The sequence below is a fragment of the Dendropsophus ebraccatus genome, chromosome 2 (assembly GCF_027789765.1).
Source record: "Dendropsophus ebraccatus isolate aDenEbr1 chromosome 2, aDenEbr1.pat, whole genome shotgun sequence".
Taxonomy (NCBI): domain Eukaryota; kingdom Metazoa; phylum Chordata; class Amphibia; order Anura; family Hylidae; genus Dendropsophus; species Dendropsophus ebraccatus.
The window spans coordinates 40568492-40596038 of NC_091455.1; the positions used below are offsets into that span (position 1 = coordinate 40568492).

The 27547-nt window shown below is 42.1% G+C and overlaps 1 protein-coding gene across 2 annotated transcripts in view; it reads right to left on the reverse strand.

Moving 5' to 3' along the window:
* LOC138783127 (carbonic anhydrase 2-like) overlaps positions 1-27263 on the reverse strand; it is a 41970-nt gene extending 14707 nt beyond the window's left edge. The window contains exons 1-3 of one of the 2 annotated variants that reach the window (XM_069957409.1): positions 27200-27263; positions 25871-26066; positions 23951-24148 (exon numbers count right to left, since the gene is read on the reverse strand). In XM_069957409.1, the coding sequence (XP_069813510.1) occupies positions 23951-24148; positions 25871-25904 (232 nt within the window). In that variant the 5' untranslated portion in view covers positions 25905-26066; positions 27200-27263. Of the gene's footprint in view, positions 1-23950; positions 24149-25870; positions 26067-26830; positions 26986-27199 lie in introns of those variants that run through there. The other variant, XM_069957408.1, reaches the window with a different exon arrangement.
* Between the last annotated feature and the right edge of the window lie 284 nt (positions 27264-27547).

Consider the following 27547-nt stretch of genomic DNA (forward strand, 5'->3'; position numbering starts at 1 on the left):
GCAGAGGGGGGCCGGCATGAGGGACGGAAGGAGCGGGTCGGCCGGCCTCCTGAAGAATACATCACTGTCAGAAGACGGCGGACGGGGGTCGACACGTATCAGGTATGTATAATGCACTACACTTCCGGGTCCCCGGGCGGGGATCGGGGAACATGGGGAAGGGGGCCATTCAAATGCATAACATACATTACAAAGTTGTATAACTTTGTAATGTGTGTTATTTTGTGAATAATTTCTTAGCGCCGCATTACCCCTTTAATAAGGTTGAAAAAAAGACAAGAGTCCATCAAGTTCAACCTATAACTCTACTGTGTTGATCCAGAGGAAGGCAAAAACCTTTATGAAGCAGATGACAATTGCCCCATCACAGGGCAGAAAATTCCTTCCCAACTCCAATGGCAATCAGAATAATCCCTGAATTAGCGTCCTATCACCAGAAATCTAGTGCCCATAACTTGTAATACTATATTTATGGAGGGAAAGCATCCAGGCATTAGCCATGACAACATGATGTGGCAGAGAGTTCCATAGTCTCACTGCTCTTACAGTAAAGAATCCGCGTCTCTGCTGGTGGTGAAATCTTCTTTCCTCTAGACGTAGAGGATGCCCCCTTGTCATGGTTACAGACCTAGGAGTGGAGACCACTACAAAGATCTCTGTACTGTCCATTCATATATTTGTACATTGTGATCAGATCGCCCCTAAGACGTCTTTTTCTAGTGTAAATAACCCCAAGCTTAAAGGACAACTCCCGCGGGACCCCCCCCCCCCAAAAAAAAACACAGACACACACAGACACCATACTCACCATCCCTCCGGTGACGATCGCCACTCCATTCGCCCGCCGTCCGCCTCACCGTCACCGCCGTCCGCCGTCCAGCGATGTCTCTGATTTCCGGGTCCTGGGGATGGAAAAGGCTGCCAGTGCGCTTGCGCACCGGCAGCCTTTTCATTGGCTGGAGCGCATCACATGGCTTCCAGCAACCTCAGCCAATCAGGGCTAACGAAGCTGGAAGCCATGTGACGGGCTCCAGCTAATGAAAAGGCTGCTGGTGCGCATGTGCACCAGCAGCCTTTTCCGTCCCATTCACTCTCTATGAAGACGCTGAGGAGGAAGAAGACCCGGACCGCCCCCCAGCTCTGACGTCGTAGTCACCAGATGCCGCCCGGGAGAAGAGGACTCTGACGATCGTAATAGGTAATGTATATATTCTTTAACTTCCGGGCGGGGGGGGTCGGGGGTCCGAAAGTGGGGGAAGGGGGCCAGACCGGGTATTTAACCACATTACAAAGTTATATAACTTTGTAATGTGTGTTAAATAAGCTAAAAAAATTTTTCGTGGTAGTTGTCCTTTAATAACCTGTCCTGGTACTGTAAGGGCCCTATTCCACCGGACGATTATCGTTTGCATAATCGTTAACGATTAACGATCTCAAACGGCCGCTATTGCGAATGACCTGAAAACGTTCACTCATTTCCATGGAACGATAATCGTTACTTATGATCGTAATTGCGATAGTATTTTCTTCGCTATTGCGTTCGTATCTATTGCGAACGACCGAACGATGTCTTATTAAATGCGAACGATTTGCGAACGTTTTGCGAACGAGCAACAATAAAAGTAGGTCCAGGTCTTATAAAGCGATCAACGATTTCTCGTTTGGTCATTAATTGTTAACTGCATTTCAACCGAACGATTATCGTTTAGATTCGAACGATTTTACGATAATCTGAACGATAATCGTCCGGTGGAATAGGGCCCTAACCCACCCATTCCCTAATGACCTTGGTTGCCCTTCTCTGCACCCCCTCCAGTTCAGCCGTGTCTTTCTTATATACAGGTGCCCTATACACTGGTAGCTGTTAAGTCACAACTTTGTATAAGGGCATGTTGTGGAGTTTCCCAATTAAAGGGATTATTTGGGTTTAGAAAAACATGGCCACTTTCTTCCTGTGTGATGCTTAAAGGGGTCATCCAAAATCAAACAATCGGAGCTGCTTTATTTCAGAAACAGCGCCACTCTTATCCTCAGATTGAGTTTGGTATTGCAGCTCAGTAAATGGAGCTACTTTGTAATACCGCACACAACCTGAGCTTAAGGGTGGTGCTATTTTTGCAAGAAAAATTTTGCTAATTCTGGATAACTCCTGCAAATTTAGCTGAGTCTATATCCACAGCAATGTTTCAGCCACATGTAAACATACTCGAATAGTATGACAATACATACACTATGACTGCAGTAACACTGCCTTCCATAGCTATCTGTGGTAATCCATATCAGTCACACCAATCATTATATGCTACTGAATTTTCGTCCATCTCCTCTTTTTCATCCTCATAAATCAGCATTCATATTCTTCATTAGATTGTATGTGACTCCTATCCTATGAGTAAATGATCTGGCATATATCACCATTATTCCACTGGTCCAGCTGCCAATGACACAAAGGTCACCTATACAGAGGGAAGTTATTATTACATGATGCATGATAAGCCGTAGAACGTCATATCCACTGAAATCCCCTGATTACAATTCAGAGACCATGAAGTGTATCTGATGTAATAGAAATGCTGGAATGATCGGACTTGTTTTAGGTTATAAAGATGGATAGGAAGCTAATGTAATCCTGGCAGACTTCTATTTTTCTTCAATGTGAGTGCACAAAGTGAGTGATGTAGTACCAATAATAAGAATATAATGACACCTTGCACGTCAGGCTATGTTTACCCTGTGCCCCCCCAGGTTTTGCATGGCTGTCAGGGTATACAGATAGGAACTCTGGGCTATGCTATGGCTTTTGTATTGTCACCTTGATTTAGACACCTTATGCTGCGTTTACACGTAACGATTATTACTATATTATTATTATTATCGTACGATTAGCGATGTCGGATTTACGATTTTTTTTTTTTATAACGATCAGCGTTTAGATGGTACGATATATCGTACGAAAATTCGCACTGCGATCGTTTTGCGATCGTTTAAGCCTATCTCACACATTGGTTAAATCGGCAAACGACTGTTCACACGGAACGATTTGCAAATTTTTTGCGTACGATGAACGACGATTTGATGACCTGATGAAAGATCAAAATGTACGATTTATCGTGCGTCATTCGATCGTTCGCTGTGTTTACACGTAGGATTATCGTTCGAATTCGACCGTTATCACGCAAATTCGCACGATAATCGTTACGTGTAAACGCAGCATTAGTCTCTGTTTTCCGAAATTAGAATATTTTTGCAAATATTTATTCAAATCCTTCGCATAACATCCTAAACACGTTACTGCGAATCCAAAAACCTTATCACATACTACAATATACATCAATGGTTATATAAGACATGTTTGGGTGTATTCACTAATTCTACTCGTCGCAGCTCACAGCCCCTTTATCTGCATGCAGCTATAACATTACTGTGGCCATAGGGAGCTCTGCAGATATGGCATTCAGCCTGAACATTATTCTTATCAAAGTGACTGACCCAGAAAACTGGGCTATAAACATATCTATCATTAACAATTAACATTTATTGTTAAATAAATAGCCTCATTACATCTATTGGGGGGGGGGGCAATCTGGTCTAGGTTTATTATTATTATTATTATTGATATTATCTCAGGTGAGAATATTGCCTTACAATTCAAATGTGACAGTTCTGCAACATGTAGGCTCACCTTTAAGCTATGATTGCACATATTATTTTGGTCAGAGGGTGGATGGAAACACAAAGGTGTAAACCTTTTTTACGGTATAGTTTTTCTTTGTTGGCTTCACTCCTGGTTTTAGCTAAAAATACTGACCAAAATCCTACGTGTGTGTATATTGCCATATGGTGCATGGGAAGATCAGATTATATGGTTTTTCTAAAATAACAAAAACTTAAAGGGGTTGTCCAGCGAAAATCTTTTTCTTTCAGATCAACTAGTGTTAAAAAGTTATATAGATTTATAATTTACTTCTATTAAAAAATTTTTCTTCCAGTCTTCCAATACTTATTAGCTACTAAATGTCGGAAATGTTTTATTTTCAGTCTGACACTGTGCTCTCTGCTGACATCTCTGGCCAAGACAGGAACTGTCCAGAGCAGGAAAGGTTTTCTATGGGGATTCATAGAAAACCGAGACAGAGTTCCTGTCTCGGCCAGGGATGTCAGCAGAAAGCACTGTGTCAGAGTGAAAATAAAACATTTCCTGCAGCACATACAGCAGCTGATAAGTATGGGAAGACTTGAGATTTTTTAATAGAAGTAAACTACAAATCTATATAACTTTCGGATATCAGTTGATTTGAAAGAAAAATATTTTCACTGGACAACCCCTTTAAAGAGGGCTTTTCAAAAAAAGAAACTGATAGCCTATCCACAGGACAGACACCCCACACTGCTGCCAATCAGCTGGTACTCCCACTACAGGGAGAACGGGGGGGGGGGGGGGCAGAAGCACTTGGACTGGCACCTATTGTAATACAGGCTTGATTTGTGAATACATAATGATGATGATGAGTGAGTAACTTTGGAAGTATAGCGCGTGGGAAACATCAGTGTGGAATTGTAGTCACAGCTCCGCATTACTGCAGGTTCAGCTTCTGCATTATACTGCAATAATCCAGCACTACAAGGAAGTGTGTATGAGCCCCCACTCCTTGATGCTAAAAAAAAAAATAGGCTAAAAGGTATGTTATAGTCTTCAAATATAATACATACATATATATATATATATATATATATATATATATATATATATATATATGTATATTAATATATATATACACACACACGCTGTCCCATCACCTACATGCTGTACTCTGATGCTTCCCACACACTATATTTCTAAAGTTACTCATTCACTCATCATTATGTATTCACATATATATGTATGTCAGATCTGACACGCTGAAATCTGCTTCAAATCTGTTCATAGTCCACATCACCATATATGTGAATACAGTTTACGCAACAACAATTTATATTATATGCTAAAGATTAAGGGACACCGGGGATTGGTCCTACTGATTGACATGGGGCTAATCCTTACAGGAATATGGAGATCACTGCAGGAAATCCATGACAAGAATATGACTTTAAAGCGTATGTCACTAAAAAATGTTTTTAAATAAATCAACAGGGGTGTGATTACAAGTAGCAATGCGGAATCTGTTGGCGCTATACAAATAAATATTATTATTATTATTATTATTATTATATACTTCCTGTGTTTGGTCTCTTTTTTTGAACAGAGAAAAGACCGAATATCAGCACGAAGGGAGCATGGAGCACAGTTTGACAGGAAGGGAGACATCTAATGGCCGTATGTATAGTGTTGATTTAAACATAGAAAACTTAAAGGGAATCTGTCACCAAGACAATGCTACCTAGTTTATTATTATCATGTTATAGAGCGGGAAGAACCGAGCAGATTGATATATAACTTTATTGGAAAAGATTCAGTATAACTTGTAACTTGTTGATTGAAATCCCTGATTATTCTGTGTTAAGGAGTCCAGTGGGCGGTGTCACTCAATGGACTGGACTCTTCAGCATGGAAACATCAGAGATTTCAATCAATAAATTACAAATTATACTGAATCTTTTCCCATAAAGATATATATCAATCCGCTCAGCTACTTCTGCTCTATAACACAATGCTGATAGATTAGGTAGCATTTTTATGGCAACGGGTTCCCTTTAAAAGAAAAACAAAGAAAATAAAGAGAGTATATTGCAAAACTGCTTGCAATCACAACCTCTGTTGACTTCTTTAAGCCTCAGATTTCTTCCCTGGTCCTTAAAGTAAAATAGACGTCAGGTTTGCAATATGCTAAACCAATACATATGAACTGAGAGAGAAAAGTCTAGACAGGGCCATCCCCCCTCCCCTATCCCCCCCACATTAGTGCATAGAATGGAAAACATGGTTGGTTTCTAATATGAAAAAAAAAAAAGAATGAGCAGAATGTGGGAAGTAGCATAACTATAAAACGGAGTCATCAAGACTATTTGTATAGGGAGAACATATACAGACACCACATCATGTGACATATTGGGGGGTTCTTAAGTCAGCGCCATAACGGGAAGAAGAGCCCATTCATACCTAATATTCTTTGCACATCGGAACACTTGCCGCTCTCAAGCAGTAAATATGTTTGTCTGGCGAATGGCGAGGCACACAGCAGGAGATGGGAAGATTTTGCACATTATCTATGTAAGACACAGTGCTGATACATAGAGGCCCTACCCTGCTGTTCCAGCACAAGGCATATCAGCACACAGCAGGAGACAGACTGATACCACGTTAATATGCAGGCTACTAAATTCATAGAATGAAGCCAATTATTGCCCCTCCGTGTGCCAGGCACCGGGGGTCAGAGTGCCCAGAATACATTACTAGAATTAACAGGCATCTACATGTATCAGCATGGCAAATAGTGATAAAGTAAAATCTAACATGACTTTGTCTACAACAAAGCTATATCGATGGTTAGGGGGACAACTGATATAGAGACGTTCAGAAACTTAAAAGCTTAAAAGTGAAAATCTTTTTCTTTCAAATCAACTGGTATCAGAAAGTTATATAGATTTGTAATGTACTTCTATTAAAAAATCTTAAGTCTTCCCATACTTATTAGCTGCTGTCTGTTATGCAGGAAATGTCTGACACAGTGCTCTCTGCTGACATCTCTGGCCGAGACAGGAACTGTCCAGAGCAGGAGAGATTTTCTATGGGGATTCATAGAAAACCGAGACAGAGTTCCTGTCTCAGCCAGAGATGTCAGCAGAGAGCAGTGTGTCAGACTGAAAATAAAACAACATTTCCTGCAGGACATACAGCAGCTGATAAGTATGGGAAGACTTGAGATTTTTTTAATAGAACTAAATTACAAATCTATATAACTTTCTGATATCAGTTGATTTAAAAGAAAAAGATTTTCGCTGGACAACCCTTTTAATCAACCTACAGGATGTCTTAGATGTTATGTAGTATAGGAAGAAGACGCCACTCTGCATGTCGGTAGGAGAATCTAGACAATAGTGGCAAAGAATCACGGCGCTCACCATAGAAAAATGCAGGTCAAGGCCACGTTCTCACACTGTATTCTTTTAATAAACAACGGCCGTTGCAGATTGCAAGAACGACCATTGTTTAATGTCAGTGAGGAATGTATGGAACAACGGCCATAGTGTATACACTACAGCCGGTGTTCTCTGATGCTGCAGAAAATAATTGACAGGTCTATTTTGTGTGTCTAATACGTAGTGTGAACATAGCCTTAGATGGTATGGACTGCTATATGTTTTTAAAGGGGTTATCCAGTGCTACAAAAACATGGCCACTTTTCCCCCCTCTCTTGTCTCCAGTTCAGGTGTGGTTTGCATTTAAGCTCCATTTACTTTAATGGGACTGAGATTGAAACCCCACCCAATCTGGAGACGAGAGGGGGGAAAAGTGGCCATGTTTTTGTAGCACTGGATAACCCCTTTAATTTAGTGAGTGGTGGGATATGCTCCCATGAGGACACTGTAAGTTTTTTTTTCCCTTAAAGACAGTTAAAAAAAAAAAACATCACACCATGTTATGCATGACCACCACTTTTTCGTGTGAAGAGGTTTCACTATAGTAAAAATGATGTGTTACAGGAAAACATTTTTGTATTGTTCACCTGAAAATAAGCAATAGACTACCGATACTTCATTGAGTCATCTTTTTTTTTCTTTCTAAAAACGCCTTAAAAATTCCATGGAGACGTTTCTTCATGACATCATTTTTTTTCTGCAAACACTGTGACAGTCACCATGGTTGCCCTTACAGCTTCCATAGGGGTTGCCATACAGGTTTCTCCTCAAGGGTAAATCTTTATGCTTATGCAGTGATCCATTCCCATGCTTACATAATAGTCAAAAGTGTATTCAAAAATCTGGTAAAACTGGGGAGACAGCCCTTCTCCATGAGGCTGAACGGAATCTTCTAGAGCTTTGCGTCACTTAAAGATGGCTATAACGTGAGTATATGTTGATGTCCCTATGTCTTGTGTTAGTTAAAGGGGTACCCTGGCAAAAAAAGGTTTTCAGACCAACAAGTTTTCAGACCAGTACTTTTCAGCTGCTGTATGTCCTGCAGGAAGTGGTGTATTATTTCCAAACTGACACAGAGCTCTCTGCTGCCACCTCTGTCCATGTCAGAAATTGTCCAAAGCACGAAGCAAATCCCAATAGAAAACCTCTCCTGCTTATAACTATATAATATTCTCTGCCAATACTTTAGTCCAAAGGCTAAATAATCCTTGTTGTCAGCAGTTTAGCAGTTTAGCCATCCCGGCAGATAACACCTTATTGTTGTATAGGCCGCTGTAAATCTTTTTAATCAACTGATGTCAGAAACTGCCAGAGATTTGTAATTTACTTCTATAAAAAAAAAATCTCAATCAGCCTCTGTATGTCCTGCTGAAAGCGATATTATTTCCAGTCTGGAGAGCAGGAGAGGTTTTCTATGGGGACCTGCTACTACTCTGGACAGTTCCTGACATGGGTAGAGGTGGCGGCAGAGAGCACTGTGTCAGACTGGAAAGAATACACCACTTCCTGCAGGACATACAGCAGCTGATAAGTAATGAAAGACTTGAGATTTTTAAATAGAAGTAAATTAGAAATCTATACAACTTTCTGACACCAGTTGATTTGAAAGAAAAAGATTTCACTGGATAACACCTTTAGGCTATGTTCACACTATGTAAAACTACGGCCGTAGTTCTCGCTGCAGAACTACGGCCGTAGTTTTGCGGTGTGGACAATGCCTTATGTTCAATGGGATCCTGGCCGGAGCGTACACACATCGTATACGCTCCGGCCGGGATCCCTTGCGGCACCGGAAAAAACTGACAGGTCAGTTTTCTGCAGCCGGAATTCAGTGAATTACGGCTGCAGAAAGACCTGTCAGTCCACACAGTGACGCGAGCGGCTCCGGCCGCTCGCATCACTGTGTGCCATGGGAAGCTCTGATGCGGGTGCGCACTGATGCGCCCACATCAGATCTCCGCAGCCGGAACGATCTGGGCTAAGACCGTCCATTCCGTGACCTGGCCGGGGTCACGGAACGGCCGGATGTTCACGTAATGTGAACATAGCCTTAAAGTAAATTTAGCAGTTTTGATGATGATGAAAGACTCTTTGTATGCAGCCACCTCATTGACAGTATAATAACCACAGACCTGCCAGGTTCACTTACTAAACTTTATCTCTCTAAAATCAAAGCAGAACGGCAACATTATACTCTCTACAAAGAAAGAATAAATATTTCAGTAGTGGGTGAAGGTACTGTAATGTGATAGTGTTTCGTGGTTCTCACTGCCATATTAGCAGAAATTTGTCTGTGTGTATCTAGTGACGGGGAAGCCAGAGACTAAATAATCCTTGGTGTCAGCGGGCTGGCCGTCCCTGCAGATAACACCTCATTGTTTGTATAGGCCACTGTGGTGTCTACAGTCACGTACAAGATTGTAGCTATTGTTCCTAAAAGTGTAAAACATTAGAGATAATGAACACCGTCATTCAAGATACACAGCGGAAATATTTTTTTCCTTTTTTAATGTCATGTTTACAGGACATGAAATTATATTAGTGTTATGACATCAGCATTTCATACTATATGACTGACAATAGTTAAGCATTGAAATGAGGAGCTTGCAGGAAGACTTCCAGGAGCGAGGCTGGGCTGGGCAAGAGCTTGGCGCCATGGCGGACGGCTGTGGCGCACGCGTACAAGGCACAGGTGACAGCACTGGCGCTGCGCCCACAGGTATCGCTCACTAAAGGCGGCCAATGTATGTTGTGGGTCGGGCCAGGGGTCAGAGGCCGCGGCTGCTGCCCATCCGATGCTGGTGGGTGGCGGCGGCAAATTACTTACGGGGCTAGGCCTAGCGACGCCACTGATCACCAGCTTCCTCTGAACGCTGCGCTGCGTCCCACCCACCTGGAGCAGTGTACAGCCACAGCGTCCACAGGAGAGCTAAGTGCCGCGATGGAGGGGGAGTTCCCATGGTATTTGGGGGGGGGGGAGCGCGGACTCCAGGGACAGCGCGCCACAGCAGCACATCACTCAAGGGCCCACTGGGCCCCTGAAAGTGATGTGCTGCTGTGTAACCTCATGCACAGTAATAATGTGGGCGGCATGGGGCCCCCCCAGAGCCTCGGGCGGCCGCCCAAACCACCCACATTATAATCCGCCACTGAGATTAAATACAGTGACCACTGCACCACACAATCTCTATGGGACTACTAAATATTTCCAAGCACTGAAATATGGAATACCCTTTTAAAGCGACTTTGTACCCACAATCTGCCCCCCCAAACCGCTTATTCCTTTGAATAGCTGTTTTTATTCCAAGATCTGTCCTGGGGTCCACTCGGCAGGTGATGCAGTTATTGTCCTAAAAAACAACTTTTAAACTTGCAGCCCTGTGTCAAATTGGCATGGCCTAGAGTGTCTTTGCCCTAGGCTTGCACTGCCTCTCTGTCCCTCCTCCCCACCCTCTTCACCATTAGGAATGCCCCAGACAGGACTTCTCCTATTCATCAATTGTTTGAACACTACACATGGGCCTTAACGATCCAACACATGTGCAGTGTTCAGACAAGTGATGAATAGGAGAAATGCTGCCTGGGGGCATTCCTAGTGATGAAGAGGGCAGAGAGAGGATCGTAGGCCTAGGGCATAGACATTCTAGGCCACGCCAATTTGACACAGGGCTGCAAGTTTAAAAGTTGTTTTTTAGGACAATAACTGTTAGGCCTTAGGCCCAGGTTTCACATCTATTCTGTTGGACAGCTAATATAGGATACATCAGGGTCTCCTAGTATCTTTTACACCATGGATCCTTTATAACTGATTTGGCTTCTATTATTATCAGAGCCACGGTGGACCCACTGTGTGGATGAAGCCTTCAACTTCTTAGCATACCTGTCTGTAGGAAGAACTTGATGTCATAGAGAAAAGTTTTTGTCAGTCAGGGACTTAGGGGAAGATTTATCAAACTGGTGTAAAGTAAAATTGGCTCAGTCGCCCCTAGCAACCAATCAGATTCCTCTTTTAATTCCTCACAGATTCTTTGAAAAATGAAAGGTGGAATCTGATTGGTTGCTAGGGGCAACAAAGAGAATTCTACTTTACACCAGTTTGATAAATCCCCCCCCCCCATTAAGGCCCTATTGCACAAAACAACTGCTGCCGCCTGCCAGTGGCTGCCCGGACGATCTAACAATCACCCGGGCAGCCCACGAGCGTGACTCGTGAATGCTCAAGTTGGATCGCTCTGCATTTGAATACCGGTGGCGAGGGCTGGTCGATATTGGCCTAAATCAATATTGCACATGTAGCCTCAGTCTAATGGGACAGGACCGGTGTGTGGGGGAGGAGTGCTCTGACTGGACCGGTGATTGGGGAACACGCTCTCTGACAGGACAGGACGGGTGTGGGGGGAGAGCGCTCTCTTGGGACTGGTGATTAGGGGCCGCGCCCTCTGATGGGACAGGAAAGGACGGGTGTGAAGGAGGAGTGCTCTGACTGGACCGGTGATTGAAGGGCGCGCGCTCTGACAGGACAGGACGGGTGTGGGAGGAGAGCGCTCTCTTGGGACTGGTGATTAGGGGCCGCACCCTCTGATGGGACAGGATAGGACGGGTGTGAAGGAGGAGTGCTCTGACTGGACCGGTGATTGAAGGGCGCGCGCTCTGACAGGACAGGACGGGTGTGGGGGGAGAGCGCTCTCTTGGGACTGGTGATTAGGGGCCGCACCCTCTGATGGGACAGGATAGGACGGGTGTGAAGGAGGAGTGCTCTGACTGGACCGGTGATTGGGGAACGCACACTCTGACAGGACATGCTCTTGATCTGATGGGGCGGATGAGGGGGGAATGCTCTGACTGGATTGGGCGGGACGGGCGTGGGGTTTGGGAGCAGGCCTGGGAGATAAACCGCAAATACCGTCCTGGCAAAGTTGAGGTTGGTTAACCGCCAGAGACGGTATCGGTATTTTTGCAGTATATTGCCCAGCCCTACCGGTGGCTAACTTAGGGTCCTATTAGATGGGCCGATCAATAATGTAAACGAACGTCGATCTGCTAGATCGGCGCTTGATTTCTGAGCCTATTACAATTTAGCCGATTATAATTTAGCAAGGGCTGCACGGACATCGTTAACAATATCCATGCAGCCCTTGCCCTTTACTGTTCATACATTACCTGTCCACAATCCTGGTCTTTTCCTGCCCCCTGGTTGCTTCCTGGCTGCGGCCATCCTGGCCAGTTGTTGGCTGAGCAGCCTGTCAGCTCAGAGAAGCTGCAGCGCACAGGGCCGGGAAGCAAGCAGAGGGCCAGAGAAGAAGAGGAGCGTGGACAGGTAATGTATGAACAGTTTATTCAATCTTTAGCCGTCGGCCACGCATTGCTATAACATGTAGCGATGTGTGGTCAGCGGATGATGATTTTAGGTTTGGATCTAAAGAAATGATCAGCCGCTAATTGTTTTATGAGCGGATCATTGTCTCTATAACACGGAGCAATAATCGTCCGAATTGGACTCCATGTAATAGGGCTGTTGGTTGGACGCAGCCCAAGGGAGTGCTGGAAAATATAGATACGGTGTCAGGATAGGCTAGAACAGACAGGACAGAGACAGTGGGCCCTGAATCTGAACCCACCACTGACCCTGCCTAATTGCCTCGGCCGACCCTAAACGGTCGCGGACAACCACGAAGGCGTTCCCTACTCTGCATAAGTGAAACACAGAACAGCACGGACAGACAAACACAATAAAGAATAGTCGAACAAGCCGGGTCAAACCACACAGGCAACGCAGTACAAAGTCGGAACACAAGGGATAGTCGGAGGTCAGGCAGAGGTCAGAACACGAGCAGTCAGGCAGAAGGGATTAGGACGGGATACGCAGGAGAAGGACAAGGGGAGCTGGGATCAGAATGACTAATAGCCAGCAAATACCAGCTGGCTTTCACATTACTTTATACTGGACCAGGAGCCCGGACCAGACACTGATTGGTCCGGTCTCCTGATCCAGCAATCACTGCAGCTGCGGTGCTGCAGACCTAGTGGCAGAGCGATCTGCCACTCAGCCTGCACGAAGCCGCATCAGCTGTACTGGCCGGCCAGCTGACCGACTGTCACGTGAGACCGCGGCGTCCCCGGTTACTAGGGACGCCGTCGGGTCTCCGTGACGTCACGGAGCTCCGGCGGGCGGAGCTCCGGCGCGTTCTCGAGCCGGCCGCCGGAGCAGAGGCCGGGGAAGACGCCGCAGGAGCCAGGTCAGGTGAGTTCCTGACATTCGGCCTATGGTCTATGGCAGTATCCATGTTTTCCAGGACTCCCTAGGGCTGCATCCAACTTTGTCAACCACTGGTATTAAAATGCCGGACGATCTGACTCAAGCATGCTCAACTCCCCGTCATTTCTACTCATGAACTAACCATGAAAACCGTGTTTTACAGGCATTTTATAGCTTTAGTGTGTGTGAACATAGACAGTTTTGTCTATTTCACCTCTTGAAAGTAATAGAATAAATCTGTATGGTTTCTAAAGGTGACTGCTCAGCTTTTTTTCTGCACAGGTTTTAATATATCATTGTAATGGATCTGTCTATGAGTTCTAATAATAGTTGTAGACCCAAATAATATGAAGCCAACCTAAGGAACAAAGTGTGATCTTAGGTTATTTATATCTGTGGATTTTACCAGTTTCCCAGGTCTTTGAGTCTTTATATAAGTCCTTGTGCACGAGGCCAAAATGAGGCCATATATATAAAACGCATTGAAATCACTATTGTATATTGTGTTTGCTATCATATGTTTGACTTGCACAGCACGACCATAGTACAGGCTCAGCATACAGACCACAGAGTCCAGGCATGAATATCTCACAGTCTTATTTATTCACAGATAGCAAACTGAATTACTCCCGTCATTTATAGTATTTTGCAAAATGTTCTAAGAGGAAGAGCCATGTCGCTCTGACACATTAATAGCTCCTAATACAACGGAGCATCAAAGGTCCAGCGGAGAGAAAAACCCATTTGGAGGTGACTTTGGAGCCGCTCACTTGTCACTGGGGTCTATTCCTTATGGGATGATTCATTAATAATCTATTAGACCCTATTGATCTTCAGTCCTCTGTGTTCAATGATAAGACTATAGGTTACGATGCAATTAAAAGGAAATGATCCTGAATATGTGGATGTAAGTGATTTTTATCTGTATTTATTGACAACCAGGATACAGGGGAGCATGTACTAGAGGATATGTTAAGGATACAGGGGGGCATGTAGTACAGGATATGTTAAGGATACAGGGGGGCATGTAGTACATGATATGGTAAGCATACAGGGGGCATGTAGTACAGCATATAGTAAGGATACAGGGGGCATGTAGCACAGCATATAGTAAGGATACAGGGGGCATGTAGTACAGCATATAGTAAGGATACAGGGGGGCATGTAGCACAGCATATGGTAAGGATACAGGGGGACATGAAGTACAGCATATAGTAAGGATACAGAGGGCATGTAGTACAGCATATAGTAAGGAAACAAGGATACAGAGGAGCATGTAGTACAGGATATGGTAAGGATACAGGGGGACATGAAGTACAGCATATAGTAAGGATACAGAGGAGCATGTAGTACGGGATATGGTAAGGATACAAGGATACAGAGGAGCATGTAGTACAGCATATGGTAAGGATACAAGGATACAGAGGAGCATGTAGTACAGGATATGGTAAGGAAACAAGGATAAAGAGGAGCATGTAGTATAGGATATGTTCCAATATGAGCAGTGTCTACGAGTTAACAGTCCTGAAGAAGACCTGCTCATCACTACTTCACTACATCTTATCTAATATTTTCCATTTTAGGCAGCAGGAAACTTGACTCTGCCATTACCATTAGGTTGCCCAATAAGGCCCCACAGTGAAGCATTTATTAGATTCTAGTAAAACAATGTTGTTCTCATGCAGTTTAAGTTCAGGTCTGTTAAATCTCATTATAAAAGAACCATACAATGTCATTTTCTTGATGTGCTGGAACAATAAGACTTCCCCACTTAAGAAAATGGATGACAGATTTCTTTTTTTTTTGGTTATCAATAAAATCCTTTATAGACGTTATGGAAATGCAAGATTCAATGTCAAGGAGTTTCCAGGTGTGCATAAAAGCCTGGACAACATTCAGAAGGCACAGAACCTCTTCTGTTCATGGGGAGTGAGGCTTTTTGGCTTGTATTATGAGTAGGACCGGCAGTCAAAACTGCAGTTTAAAGCCATTTGGTTGGATAAACCAATTTGGCCATATTCTGAAGTCTGCAGGGATATACAGTCCGCTGCAATGCACCAAGGAGTAATAAATAACTGGCATAAACAAGCCACTACTTTGCATGCGAAGATGTGAACGGGAATGAGTAAGAGCACAGTTTTAGATTACAAGTCAGTTTCAATGGGGAAAAAAAAACAAATTGGTTATTCTATTATTTAAAGGGCGGCTTGTCCCACCTGTCCTCGTCTTGAGAAGAGGCTTCTCTGGTAGACACGTTCCGACTCAAGTAGCTGGAATGTGCTGGATCCTGCTTCACTAGTATTACATGGCACCATTAAAATTAATGGGTAACCATGTAATACACCATCAGAGCTTTGTAGTATCTCTTTGCTATGGTCAATACCAGGGGGATACAATGACATAGAGATATGGGCGCCATACTATGAACTACTGCTGGAGGGAGAACTTAAGGGTTAAAATTTTCATAGGGTCTGGCACATAAAATATACAATATAGAGAAGACCTCATCAATATTGGCACCAATATTTAAAAATAAATCTAATTTCAAGAAAAAATTGTTGAGGAAAAAGGTAAATGCAATATCCAATACTCTATATTGGACCAAGATTATAATATTATAAGCTTCCTTAAGATAAGCGACTGCTTAGAACTTTATTGCTAAACTCCTGATGGAACATATGGAAATCACTAGCAGAACTTTTATCTAATGATTTGCTGCCTCGACAACCAACCCAAGACAATATTGTCTATTGACCACTACGTAAGTTCCGTAGCAATCACGGTCGTTGTTACAACGGACGTGATTGTTACGAAACTTACGCAGTGGGAATATGGCATAAGGCTATGTTCCTACATCATGATATTTAAAAAAAAAACTGCCATTTTTCACCTAAAAAAGGATGTTGTGGGAACATAGCCTTAAACTATAATTAAAAGATTAGTATTTTTCAACCCACTCCTGGCTTTGCACGAAAATACTGAATAACAAATTATTACAGGAATTTATCAAGACTGATATTTCTCACTCTGGTCTTGGTATATAGTGCACTGGCCTAAAGGGTTTGTGTCATTAGGAAACTAGTAGAGTTGTATCCATGTTTTCCAGCACTCCATAGGGCTGCAGCCAACTTCAGCCACTGGTATTCAAATGCTGCATGGTTGGGTTTGGACAAACAATTGTGCTTCTTATTAAGTTCATGTTAATTATTATCAAATAATTTAATTATAAGACTAATAAAGTACAAGTGGATCTTGTACAGTACCACCATCCATCCACCGACCACCCATCCCGCTGCCATTTTTTAAAGGTGCCTGGTCCAGTGCCCCAAAAAGGGCATTTCCTTTGTATGGAGATGGGCACCCGGAGCAGGAACAGGCACTGTTAGAATAGCGGCTGGGGGGAATTGGTTAAGTTAGTGTGGCCAGACAACCCCTTTAAATGAAATGCAATCTAACAAATCCAGACGAAGCTGGATAAAAGGCGGATGAAGTCTAGAGACTACATGTCTATGGTCAAGGCATTAAAAATCCACTATTAGATATGATTAATCGATCTCTATTGAAGATTTCCTCCTGCAACTTTACCAATTTTCTATTGTTTGATTTAAAGTTGTCTGAAGGTAGACATGATGGCTTTACTGCAACACTTAGCCAAGGCATGTGGATCAATCAATGTAGGAAAAACTATTTCCAACTATAGTTTCCTGAAATAACTAAATATCGATGTATGCACAAAGCACAACAAGGGATGGGGAAGCTTTGGCTCTCAAGCTGTTGCAAAACTACAGTTCCCATGATGCCTGGACAAGCAAAACAAAAACTTCGGCTGTTCAAAAATTATGGGAATTGCAGTTTTACAACAGCTGGAAGAACGAAGGTTCTCCATCCCTGCACTTAACCAAAGTATTTAAAGGAGTATTCCACTCAAACATACATTTTCATACGTTGTTGCCCATGGTGAGACTAACAATTCCTTCCATGCTTGTCATTATCTATTCAGTATCTTTCTCCCAGTTCTGAGCTGCTGCTTTCTGCTTAAGATGCAAAAAAAACCTGTGTGTAAACTTTTCTCTTCATATCCCCCTCCTCCCCCTCTCTTCTGAGATGGATGATGTAAACAAGTCACTGACAGGCTGTATCTGTAACTTTGTAGCTTCTTTGTAATGCTGTGAGGGTAACCTGAGGTCAAATTTCTGATGAAATCACTGTGATTATCCCTCCTGGCATTACAAAGTTGCAGATAGGGACTTGTTTATGTCAGATGTCTCAGAAGGGAGGGGGGAGGAGGGGGAGACAAAGCGAAAAGCTCACACACAGTTTTTTGTTATCACACCTCATGATGCTTGTTCGAGTAAAAAAGTCGTTTTTATCACCTGTGGATTGGTAAATGTGGACGGGGCCTCGCAGCCTATGTGCTACATCGCTCCGCCCCTAGCCCTGCCCCATCCGTGACGTCATCGCCACATAGGCCCCGCCCCTCAACGGTCAATTGGTGTGGGACAATCTAGGGGGGGTGGGGCCTAGAGCTTTAGGCTGGCCCTTCCAATGGCTGCTGAAGGGGCGTGGCCTATGTGGCAATGACATCACAGATGGGGCGGAGCTAAGTGACGCTAGGGGCGGAGCGATGTGGCACATAGGCCGTGAGGCCCTGCCCACATATACCAATCCACAGGTGATAAAAACGACTTTTTACCAGAACAAGCACCATGAGGTCTGATATAAAATAAGTAATGAAAACTGTAACATTTACCCTATACACCTGTGGAGAGCAGTCAAAATGCAAATAGGGGGTGACAGTGTCACTTTAAGGTGAAAACAGTAAAAACAAAAGACTGATGGTAATCAAATTGCCTTTCATGGTAATGTATAGTATCATCCACTGGCATATCTCCCACAATACATTTATATTGTGTATCTGTTGGTTAAACTGGAATAATGCAGAATCTGTGTAAACTGAATGAGAAGAAGAAGGGAGAGAAAGCGAAAGCATAAAAGATGTCAAAAGCCATAAAGGATGAGAAGGTTCACAAGTTGGGTATTTATTTTATCACAGTGAATTAAATGTGGGTTTTTAGCTTGTTTGACGGATCTCATCCTGACAGCTTGTTACCAATTTTATGCACATGAAGTGACACACTGGACAGTTAAATAAACAGAGACAAAGAAGGCTTTGTTAGGAATCGGGCGAAGTCATAGGAATATAATAGGAGGGGAGCGGGAAGAGAGCAGGACGTGAACACTGGGAGCCCTTGTAGTTGTTTATGCTCTCATAGACAACTACAATGGAAGGCTACAGATCGTGGGGTATTTATACTATTATAAAAGTATTTATCCTAAACAAAGATTCATGACTGCAAAGGTAATTTCACAACCAGTGACCAGCCCATTCAGGTTGTTCTTATACGTAGAATAAATCATCAGCTGTCTCCCTATGTAAAGTGTGGCCAATGGCCGATTGCAGCAAAGGGCAACACTAATGATCCAGGGATTGTTGTGCTGCCCGCTCTCCCTGATGCTCATACCATATCGAGGGTCTGTAAACAAATGCCTATCTGTGAGATCAGCACTCATTTACTGTGTGGTGCTGGGTCATTTTATAAGCCCCTAAGAACCCTATTACACAGACCAATAATCTGCTGAATTAGGCTGATTTGGGCAGATATCACTCCATGTATTAATGACGACGATCAGCCAAAGAGCCGACCATTGGCTGATTTTAGCACATTTAAAAATCATCGGCCGCGCATTGTTACATGTAATAGTGATATGCGGCTGAAGGCTGATGACAGTGTAGAATAAATAATAAAGATTATACTTACCTGTCCAGGCTCCCCAGTGTCCTGCTCCATGTTCCCCGCTCACCGCAGCCACCACTGAGGCTTCTAAAGCCTTCTCTGAAGTGACAGGCTGCTCAGCCAATCACTGGCCGCTATACAGTCTCGTTTTGGCCAGTGTTTGGCTGAGTGGTCTATCACTGCACAGAGATTCAATGACGTCTGTGGTGAGCGGGAAACAGGGAGCAGGACATCGGGGGATCCTGGACAGGTAAGTATAATCTTTATTACTTTCTATGTAAAATACTGCTTTACTGACACCGCTAATGATACCCATGTAGCCCTTGCTGCATGATAATCTAGCCGTTTAATAGGCGAGCATGATCCACACCCGCTTACCGTGTTAATCGGGCAGTGTAATACGCCCCATAGTCCACACACCACAGATTTCTACTGCAAATGTGCAGCTCATCTGGAGCAAAATCTACAGGTAACACATTTTTATACAGATTCACTCAAGAATTCACCTGAATATCCAGAATGCGGTAAAATCTGCTATGAAGATCCACAACTGAAAATATGCTGTAGATTTTAAAGCTGGCACCGCAGATCTATTTTCATGCAGAAAAATCCTGAGGCACGTGGATGTTATCTGCTTCAGAGTTTTTCTCTAAATAATTCTGCTAAATAGATAGAAAAAAAAAACTATACTCACCGTTCCCACTCCCCACTACCTCTCCCATGCATAGCTCCTGCTAGGGTTGGTATTAGCACTAAGACTTGTCGGCTCGTCCTATCTCTGGCTGAGGTGGGTCACAGCTATGGCCACTGAGCAGGCAAATCCTTGTGTCATCCCCAACACCAGGAAATGCAGCAGGACCAGGCTCTGTGAGAACGGAGCAGGGAAGGTGAGTATTGTTTTTTTTTCTTTTACAGCAGCTTGTTCAGAATTATGTAGAAAATAATACTCTCTGGAATCCCCCTCTAAGTCTTATCAGCTGTAAATACACGGAGGATTCCCTGTGGATTTCATAAACAGTGCATGTCATGGCATCAGCAGCTATAATAATCCAGGTACTCTTTCCTTTCTCTTTGTACTATGCTAAGCATCTGCATCATGTAAATTGTCATGTAGTTATCCATCAAATTATTTGGGTGACTCCTGCTGTTGTACAGGCTTGGGGGCATGCTGAGAATTGTACTTTGCTTGGAGTTAAGGTTGTAGACTATTAAGCTTCTGCATGTTGTATTGTGATGGCTCCTGTACAGGGCTTCCACCTACAACGCTTTCACTGCAATGCTGCAATGTACACAAGTAATTTTAGCGGTAAAGTTCTCCAGCGTTGACTGCACAGCCGCAGCTATAATACAACACCTTGTCCATTTATATAAACACCTGCAGACGCAGGATATTAAATGAGTACAATAATTAACTGGCTAATTTATTGCTACCAACATGCTCTTCATATGTATCTGGGGACTCCGCAAGCTGTTAGCAGGAAAGCAGCAGCATCGCACGAACACTAATGGCAGCGCACGCTCAGCACTAAATTCAGCTTTCAACTTTCAGTCCTTCATCACATTCTATTATTTAAAACTATATTACAAGAGACTCCGTGCAGCCACCTACAGTGCACCCAGGAGAACGGGAGAATGTAGATGCCGCCATACGGTTGGGCAAATAGTAAATATCTCCTGCCATAAAATCTACAATCTCCTTGAAATGGCGACTCCCAAGGTGAAAGATAATGGTCTTATAAACTGGATTTCAGGACTGCCCCAGTGCATAGCTTCTGGGTATACAGGCTGTCAATAAATCCTATAATGGCACCAAATCCATACCTATTATATGTAAGGAATGAGAGGGAGAAAGAGAGAGAGAGAGAGAGAGAGAAGTGAGAAAGAAGAAAGAAGAAAGAGAGAAGTGAGAGAAACAGAGAGAGAGAGAGAGAAAAGAAAGAAGAAAGAGAGATGAGAGAGAGAGAAGAAAGAGAGATGTGAGGGAAACAGAGAGAGAAAAAGAAAGAGAGAGATGGAAAGAGAAAGGAGAGAGAAGAGAGAAGTGAGAGAAACAGAGAGAGGGGAAGAGGGAGAAGAGGAGAGAAGAAAAAAAGAAGACAGAGAAAGAGAGAAGAAAAAGAGAAGAGAGAGAGAAAAGAAAAAGAGAAGAGAGAGGAAAAAAGAGAGAGAACAAAAAGAGGAGAAGAGAGAGAGAAAGAGACAGAGAAATAGAGAGAAAGAGAGAAGAGAAAATGTAAGGATAGAAAAAGGGTAGTGAAAGGAGAGAAGAGAGATACAGAGAAAAGAGGGGAGACAAAGAAGAGATATGATGGATAGATAGAGAGATAGATAGATAGATAGATAGATAGATAGATAGATAGATAGATAGATAATAGATAGATAGACATAGATAGATAGACAGATAGATAATAGATAGACAGATAGAGAGATAGATAATAGATAGATAGATAGATAGATAGATAGATAGATAGATAGATAGATAATAGATAGATAGACATAGATAGATAGACAGATAGATAATAGATAGATAGATAGATAGATAGATAGATAGATAGATAGATAGATAGGAGATAGATAGATAGATAGATAGATAGATAGATAGATAGATAGATAATAGATAGATAGACATAGATAGATAGACAGATAGATAATAGATAGACAGATAGAGAGATAGATAATAGATAGATAGATAGATAGATAGATAGATAATAGATAGATAGACATAGATAGATAGACAGATAGATAATAGATAGATAGATAGATAGATAGATAGATAGATAGATAGATAGGAGATAGATAGATAGATAGATAGATAGATAGGAGATAGATAGATAGATAGATAGATAGATAGATAGATAGGAGATAGATAGATAGATAGATAGATAGATAGGAGATAGATAGATAGATAGATAGATAGGTAGATAGATAGGAGATAGATAGATAGATAGATAGATAGATAGATAGGAGATAGATAGATAGATAGATAGATAGGAGATAGATAGATAGATAGATAGATAGATAGACAGATACTTTAACTCTTTCTGCTTCTTTCCAGGCCTCATTCTGCTGAATTAAGATACTCATTTCTCCTATACATGACCAGCTTAGCTCTGTTACATCTAGATGTCAAATATTCTAAATGTTTAAGTGATGTAATGGCCAATAAACACACAAACTACACAGAGTAATAAACACTAAGGAGATACATATCCAGTAGTATCAAGCATACAGACCAGAATGGGAGAGAATGACCAATCTGACTACTGCAATGCTTCGGTCAGGTGGATACAATGGCCGGGGCTTATGACGACTATTGCTAGAAGACGCATTACACTCTGAAGACTAATAATTATCATTCATGAATGTTTTTATTGTTTTCTGCATGAACATTGACACTTGATATAAATCTCTTACCTCTCTGGATTAAGAACTGTAAGTTTCCGCTAGTATTACAGTAGCTGCCTGAGCATTTATAAGCCGTGTGTACACAACATATCTATTGCAGATAAGACAGCAGTAACCTTGAAATGTGCGCACCTGTAGTCACTGCAGGTATAGTGTGGCTGGTGTACAAGGCGCCCAACCAGGGAGATTATGTTGCCATTCACAACTGAGCAGAATGCGCATAGAGTACGTATGTGTCCTATGGGATTTGCTTATAGACATTTTTAGTTATTGGTCGATCACTACAATGCTATTGTTATAGACAGAATAACATTCTCTTACTATAATACAATACAGGTGTTTTCCTGTAATCTGATATGATGGTAGATTTCTAAGATACACAAGAACATTATGGTCGGTGCTGGTCTTAAAGAAAGGTGAACCAGTCCTTTAAAGTGTCACTGTCGTTTATTTTTTATTTATTTATTTTTTTGCAGAAATCAATAGTACAGGCGATTTTAAGAAACTTTATAATTGGGTTTATTAGCCGGGAAAAAAAAGCATTTTTATCATGAAAAAGCAGTTTGAAGCTCTCCCCCCTGTCTTCATTGTTGTCTATGGAGAGGAGAGGTGTGGAGGGAGATGAAGCACCAAAACAGGAAAACAAAGAGTTAATTTACAGTTACATCACCGGGCTATCTCCTCTGAAGTCAGCACTAACCTCTCTGACCTCTGAATATCGGCTTTCACACAGGTCCCACCGTGTAATCCTTTGTTCTCTGCTCTCTGCTGCCAACTAATCTCCCTCCTCGCTCCTCCCCCCTCCCCTCTCCATAGGTTACACAGGGCTCGTCTGATGTAAAAGAGTCGAGATGTCCTGATAATGAGCAGTGAATGAGAGAGAGGAGGAAGGGTGGGACCTGGGAAAAGTCTGTTTGAATGCAGATAATGGCATATTTGCCTAATTAACCCAATTACAAAGTTTCTAAAATTTCCTAGACTATTGATTTGTGCAAAAAAAAAAAAAACGACAGTGACACTTTTCTGTGTGAATGGAGGGCAAGTATATGGGGCTGGGCTGCAGTCCTATGCACAAAATTATTAATGAGCTGCAGCACCTAAGTATCTTATATAACACTGCGGATCTGAGGATATATGGTGGTCCCAGCTGCTGGAGCCTATAGCCTGGAAATATAGCATAATATAGTGGGAAAACAGCAATACAAGGAGGTATGACTAGAATGAATAAATGAATGAATGAATGATTAGAAAGCAATATTCTATATAATACGGATGACACCACAAGTCACCCACTATGAGCAATGAGAACACAACTCCTTACACTGCAGTCTTTCTGCCAAGTTTACTGTCCCTGTAATGTTATTGCCCCAGAGGTATCACACAGGTAATAAATAGATTCTAGGGGAAAAAAACCGACCTGATTTGTCTTCAGAATCTTCAAACTCCACATTGAAGGCATGGCCATTATTCAGGATGAGTTTCGCAGTGGATGGGTCATAGCTAATACTCAAGGGTTTAAGTGCTGGGTCGTATTTGGCATGGCTTGTATGGATGTCTATAGGAGACTGGTGATCCTCCAGAGCAATTGGAAAGGAGTGATGCCATGTGTTAGGTCCTGGGAAAAGGAAAACAACACATGGTGCGATTAGAAAATATTTATGTTAAAGGATACGGTGTAACACACACACACATATCTATCTATCTATCTATCTATCTCTATCCATCTATCTCCTATCTATCTATCTCCTACCTATCTATCTATCTATCTCTCTATCTATCTATCTATCTCCTATCTATCTATCTATCTATCTATCTATCTATCTATCTATCTATCTATCTCTATCCATCTATCTCCTATCTATCTATCTCCTATCTATCTATCTATCTATCTATCTATCTATCTCCTATCTATCTATCTCCTATCTATCTATCTATCTATCTATCTCCTATCTATCTATCTATCTATCTATCTATCTATCTATCTATCTCCTATCTATCTATCTATCTATCTATCTATCTATCTATCTATCTATCTATCTATCTCCTATCTATCTATCTATCTAATATCTATCTATCTATCTATCTCCTATCTATCTATCTATCTATCTATCTATCTATCTCCTATATATCTATCTATCTATCTAAGGTCAAAGGATCCAAGGTCAGGATCATCCAGCCGGCACCCACAAGACGTTTGAGCTCCAAGCTATGTTGCTTGCAATACTTTTTGCATCTATCTATCTATCTATCTATCTATCTATCTATCACTATATTATAACTATTATATATAAATATGTATAAATATATGTGTGTGTAACCATAATGTAACTAATATACATACATATGTATACTAATAATAATTAAAAAAAAAAAAAAATATATATATATATATATATATATATATATATAGCCATCCTTACATTGAAACTGTAAATAACTGTAAATGCTGACAAGGTGTTTCAAGGTCAAAATTCCGTGAAAATGCTACAATGTTGCAAAATGTTTAAAAGTTTAATCAGTAGCTTCTAAAAAGTTAATATTGAATTTGCAGGAGCCCTGCCTGGACTTATCCATACACGACATTAACCCATTCAGGAGACAGTTTCCACTTTGTGACTGTACTCAGGAAACCCTACGTGACGATGACATCCTCACAAGCCGACAATTACCCCAGAATAGGTCAGAATGAAGAGGCTGTAGGAGGAAATGCTATATATATTACAGATTATCCTAATTCTAGCAATCTTGTCATTTCAAGGTCATCCTGGGGAGAAGATGTAGAGCAGGAGATCTGAGCAGACACTATGATGACTCAAGGTAACACATAGAAAAATCCCCAAACCACAAGCAAATAGCTGGTTTGTTTCTGTAAGTTCTGTAAAGGGAACCGAGCAGTTTGAGCTATAGAGTAATGAGACTATAGAGAAGTCTAAGACCTATCATTAAGTGTTGGGGAAATCCATAGAGTCAGATGAATGATTCGTATAGTAAAACACTTCCAATGCAATTAGTATAATGTGGATCCCGACTGCAGCAGCCTAAGGGGAACTCTCCATGTTAATAAAAAGGCAATGAAGAACGCAGGCCACGCTATTTATGGTGATAGGACGACCATGAAAAATGATACTGAGAAGACCTAGAATTCAAAAATAGACGTCCTCCATGTTAATCTAAAAAAAAAAAAAAAGTCCAGACCACTTGACCCAAACCTTATATGTGGGGAAAGACTTAATGATTTATTGGCTATATAGATAAATGCATAGGATGACCTCTTCTCATAAGTGTCATTCTAAGTACCTAGGTGTCAAGTGGAAGGACACTTGTCCCCATCACTCACCATTGTCAGGACCATATCCCCATGCATGTGCCATTCTCTTCTGCTCTCAGCGGCTCCTCCTGCTGGACAAGTTCCTTAGCTGGTTGCCAGTGAGTGAGTGTCAGCCACCAGGCTATTTCTTGTGGGGCTTTATAGGGTCCCACCAGCTCCATCGCACTCACAACTCAGCAGGTGGGGTTGGCTCTCAGAGATCAGCCTGTTTTAGGGCGGAGAGTTAAAAAAAAAAAATAATTACCCCCACCTTCCTTATGACTTATACTCTAGTGACCATGTCCTGTACTCCTCCCATTCACCATCTCTACGTCCTTCTGTATACAGATGATACACATAATAAATACACCCACAGCTCTGCCGGTAACAAGTCGTCTCCAGACCTGGCTGGTATGCATCTGCTCCGTCCTTAATAGGATATAGTATACACCACATACGCGTGTAGGTAATACACACTTACAGCAAAAGTTGTGAAAATAAAAGGGCACGTAAGCAAACACTATACACTCTCCTATAACTTTATAGTGTAAACAAGCCTCTATACTACTGGAGGACATAGTGGCAATGCAAACACTATGCTACAACAACAATATAAGAGTATACAGCTACAATACCAGTACATAACATAATAGTATACAGCTATAATACCAGTACAGAACATAATAGTATAGAGCTATAATACCAGTACATAACATAATAGTATACAGCTACAATACCAGTACATAACATAATAGTATACAGCTATAGTACCAGTACATAACATAATAGTATACAGCTACAATACCAGTACATAACATAATAGTATACAGCTACAGTACAAGTACATAACATTTCATTGATAAAAATCCTCATCTATAATCACCTGGCAGTATCCCATCCTCACAGCCATAGATTTCCTATATTTCCCTGGTGAATGCCATCCTATCCCATACATTACCCTTCCCAGAAGTAGATGAAGACAGGCTCTACCTTAAGGAGTTCCCATGAAGATGAAGAAGCCCCTGTCCTCTCCTTAAGGGACTTGTAGGAATCCAGAGCAATGTGCCAGGCAGCAGCATGCCAGCTGGGTGCTGTATCCTTTGCAAGCCATTGAGGCACTAGAATTAACACAGCAATGGCATCTGATAGATCATGCTTCATCCTATAGTCTTTACAACCTGCAGTCCCTCCTCTCAGCATCCATCACATAGCAGGCGTACGTGCAACATCAGATCACATTAGTAATCCCAAATCTTCCAGACACTTGTTCTGCATGGCACTGAAGCCAGAAGACATGCCTGCCCCCCTCTTGCCCCCCTCTTTTGCCCCTAGGCGACCCAGCTTCTCTCATGCACCTACCTTGCCTCCCACACCGCTGCAGGATCCAAAAATAATACCTAAGCGCTTGCATTGTAATAAATCATACATTGACCTTGTCCTTCTCAGACGAGGAGCTGCGTTTGTGTGATCTGGATTTTTAATTAGGATAGGATTACCTTACATAGCTAGTATTACGCTGCCCTCTGCTGGTGAACTTGTAGAATTGATATACGTTTACGAGGTATTTCCTTACTGGTTGTTGACTCAACGTTGACACCTGCTGGTGATAATTTAGCATTGCACGTCACAATTCATTTTATTGCTCTGCAGCCATTTTTTTATTAGAAGAGTTAAATTTTTATGCACAGGAAATGGGGCAAGATTTCT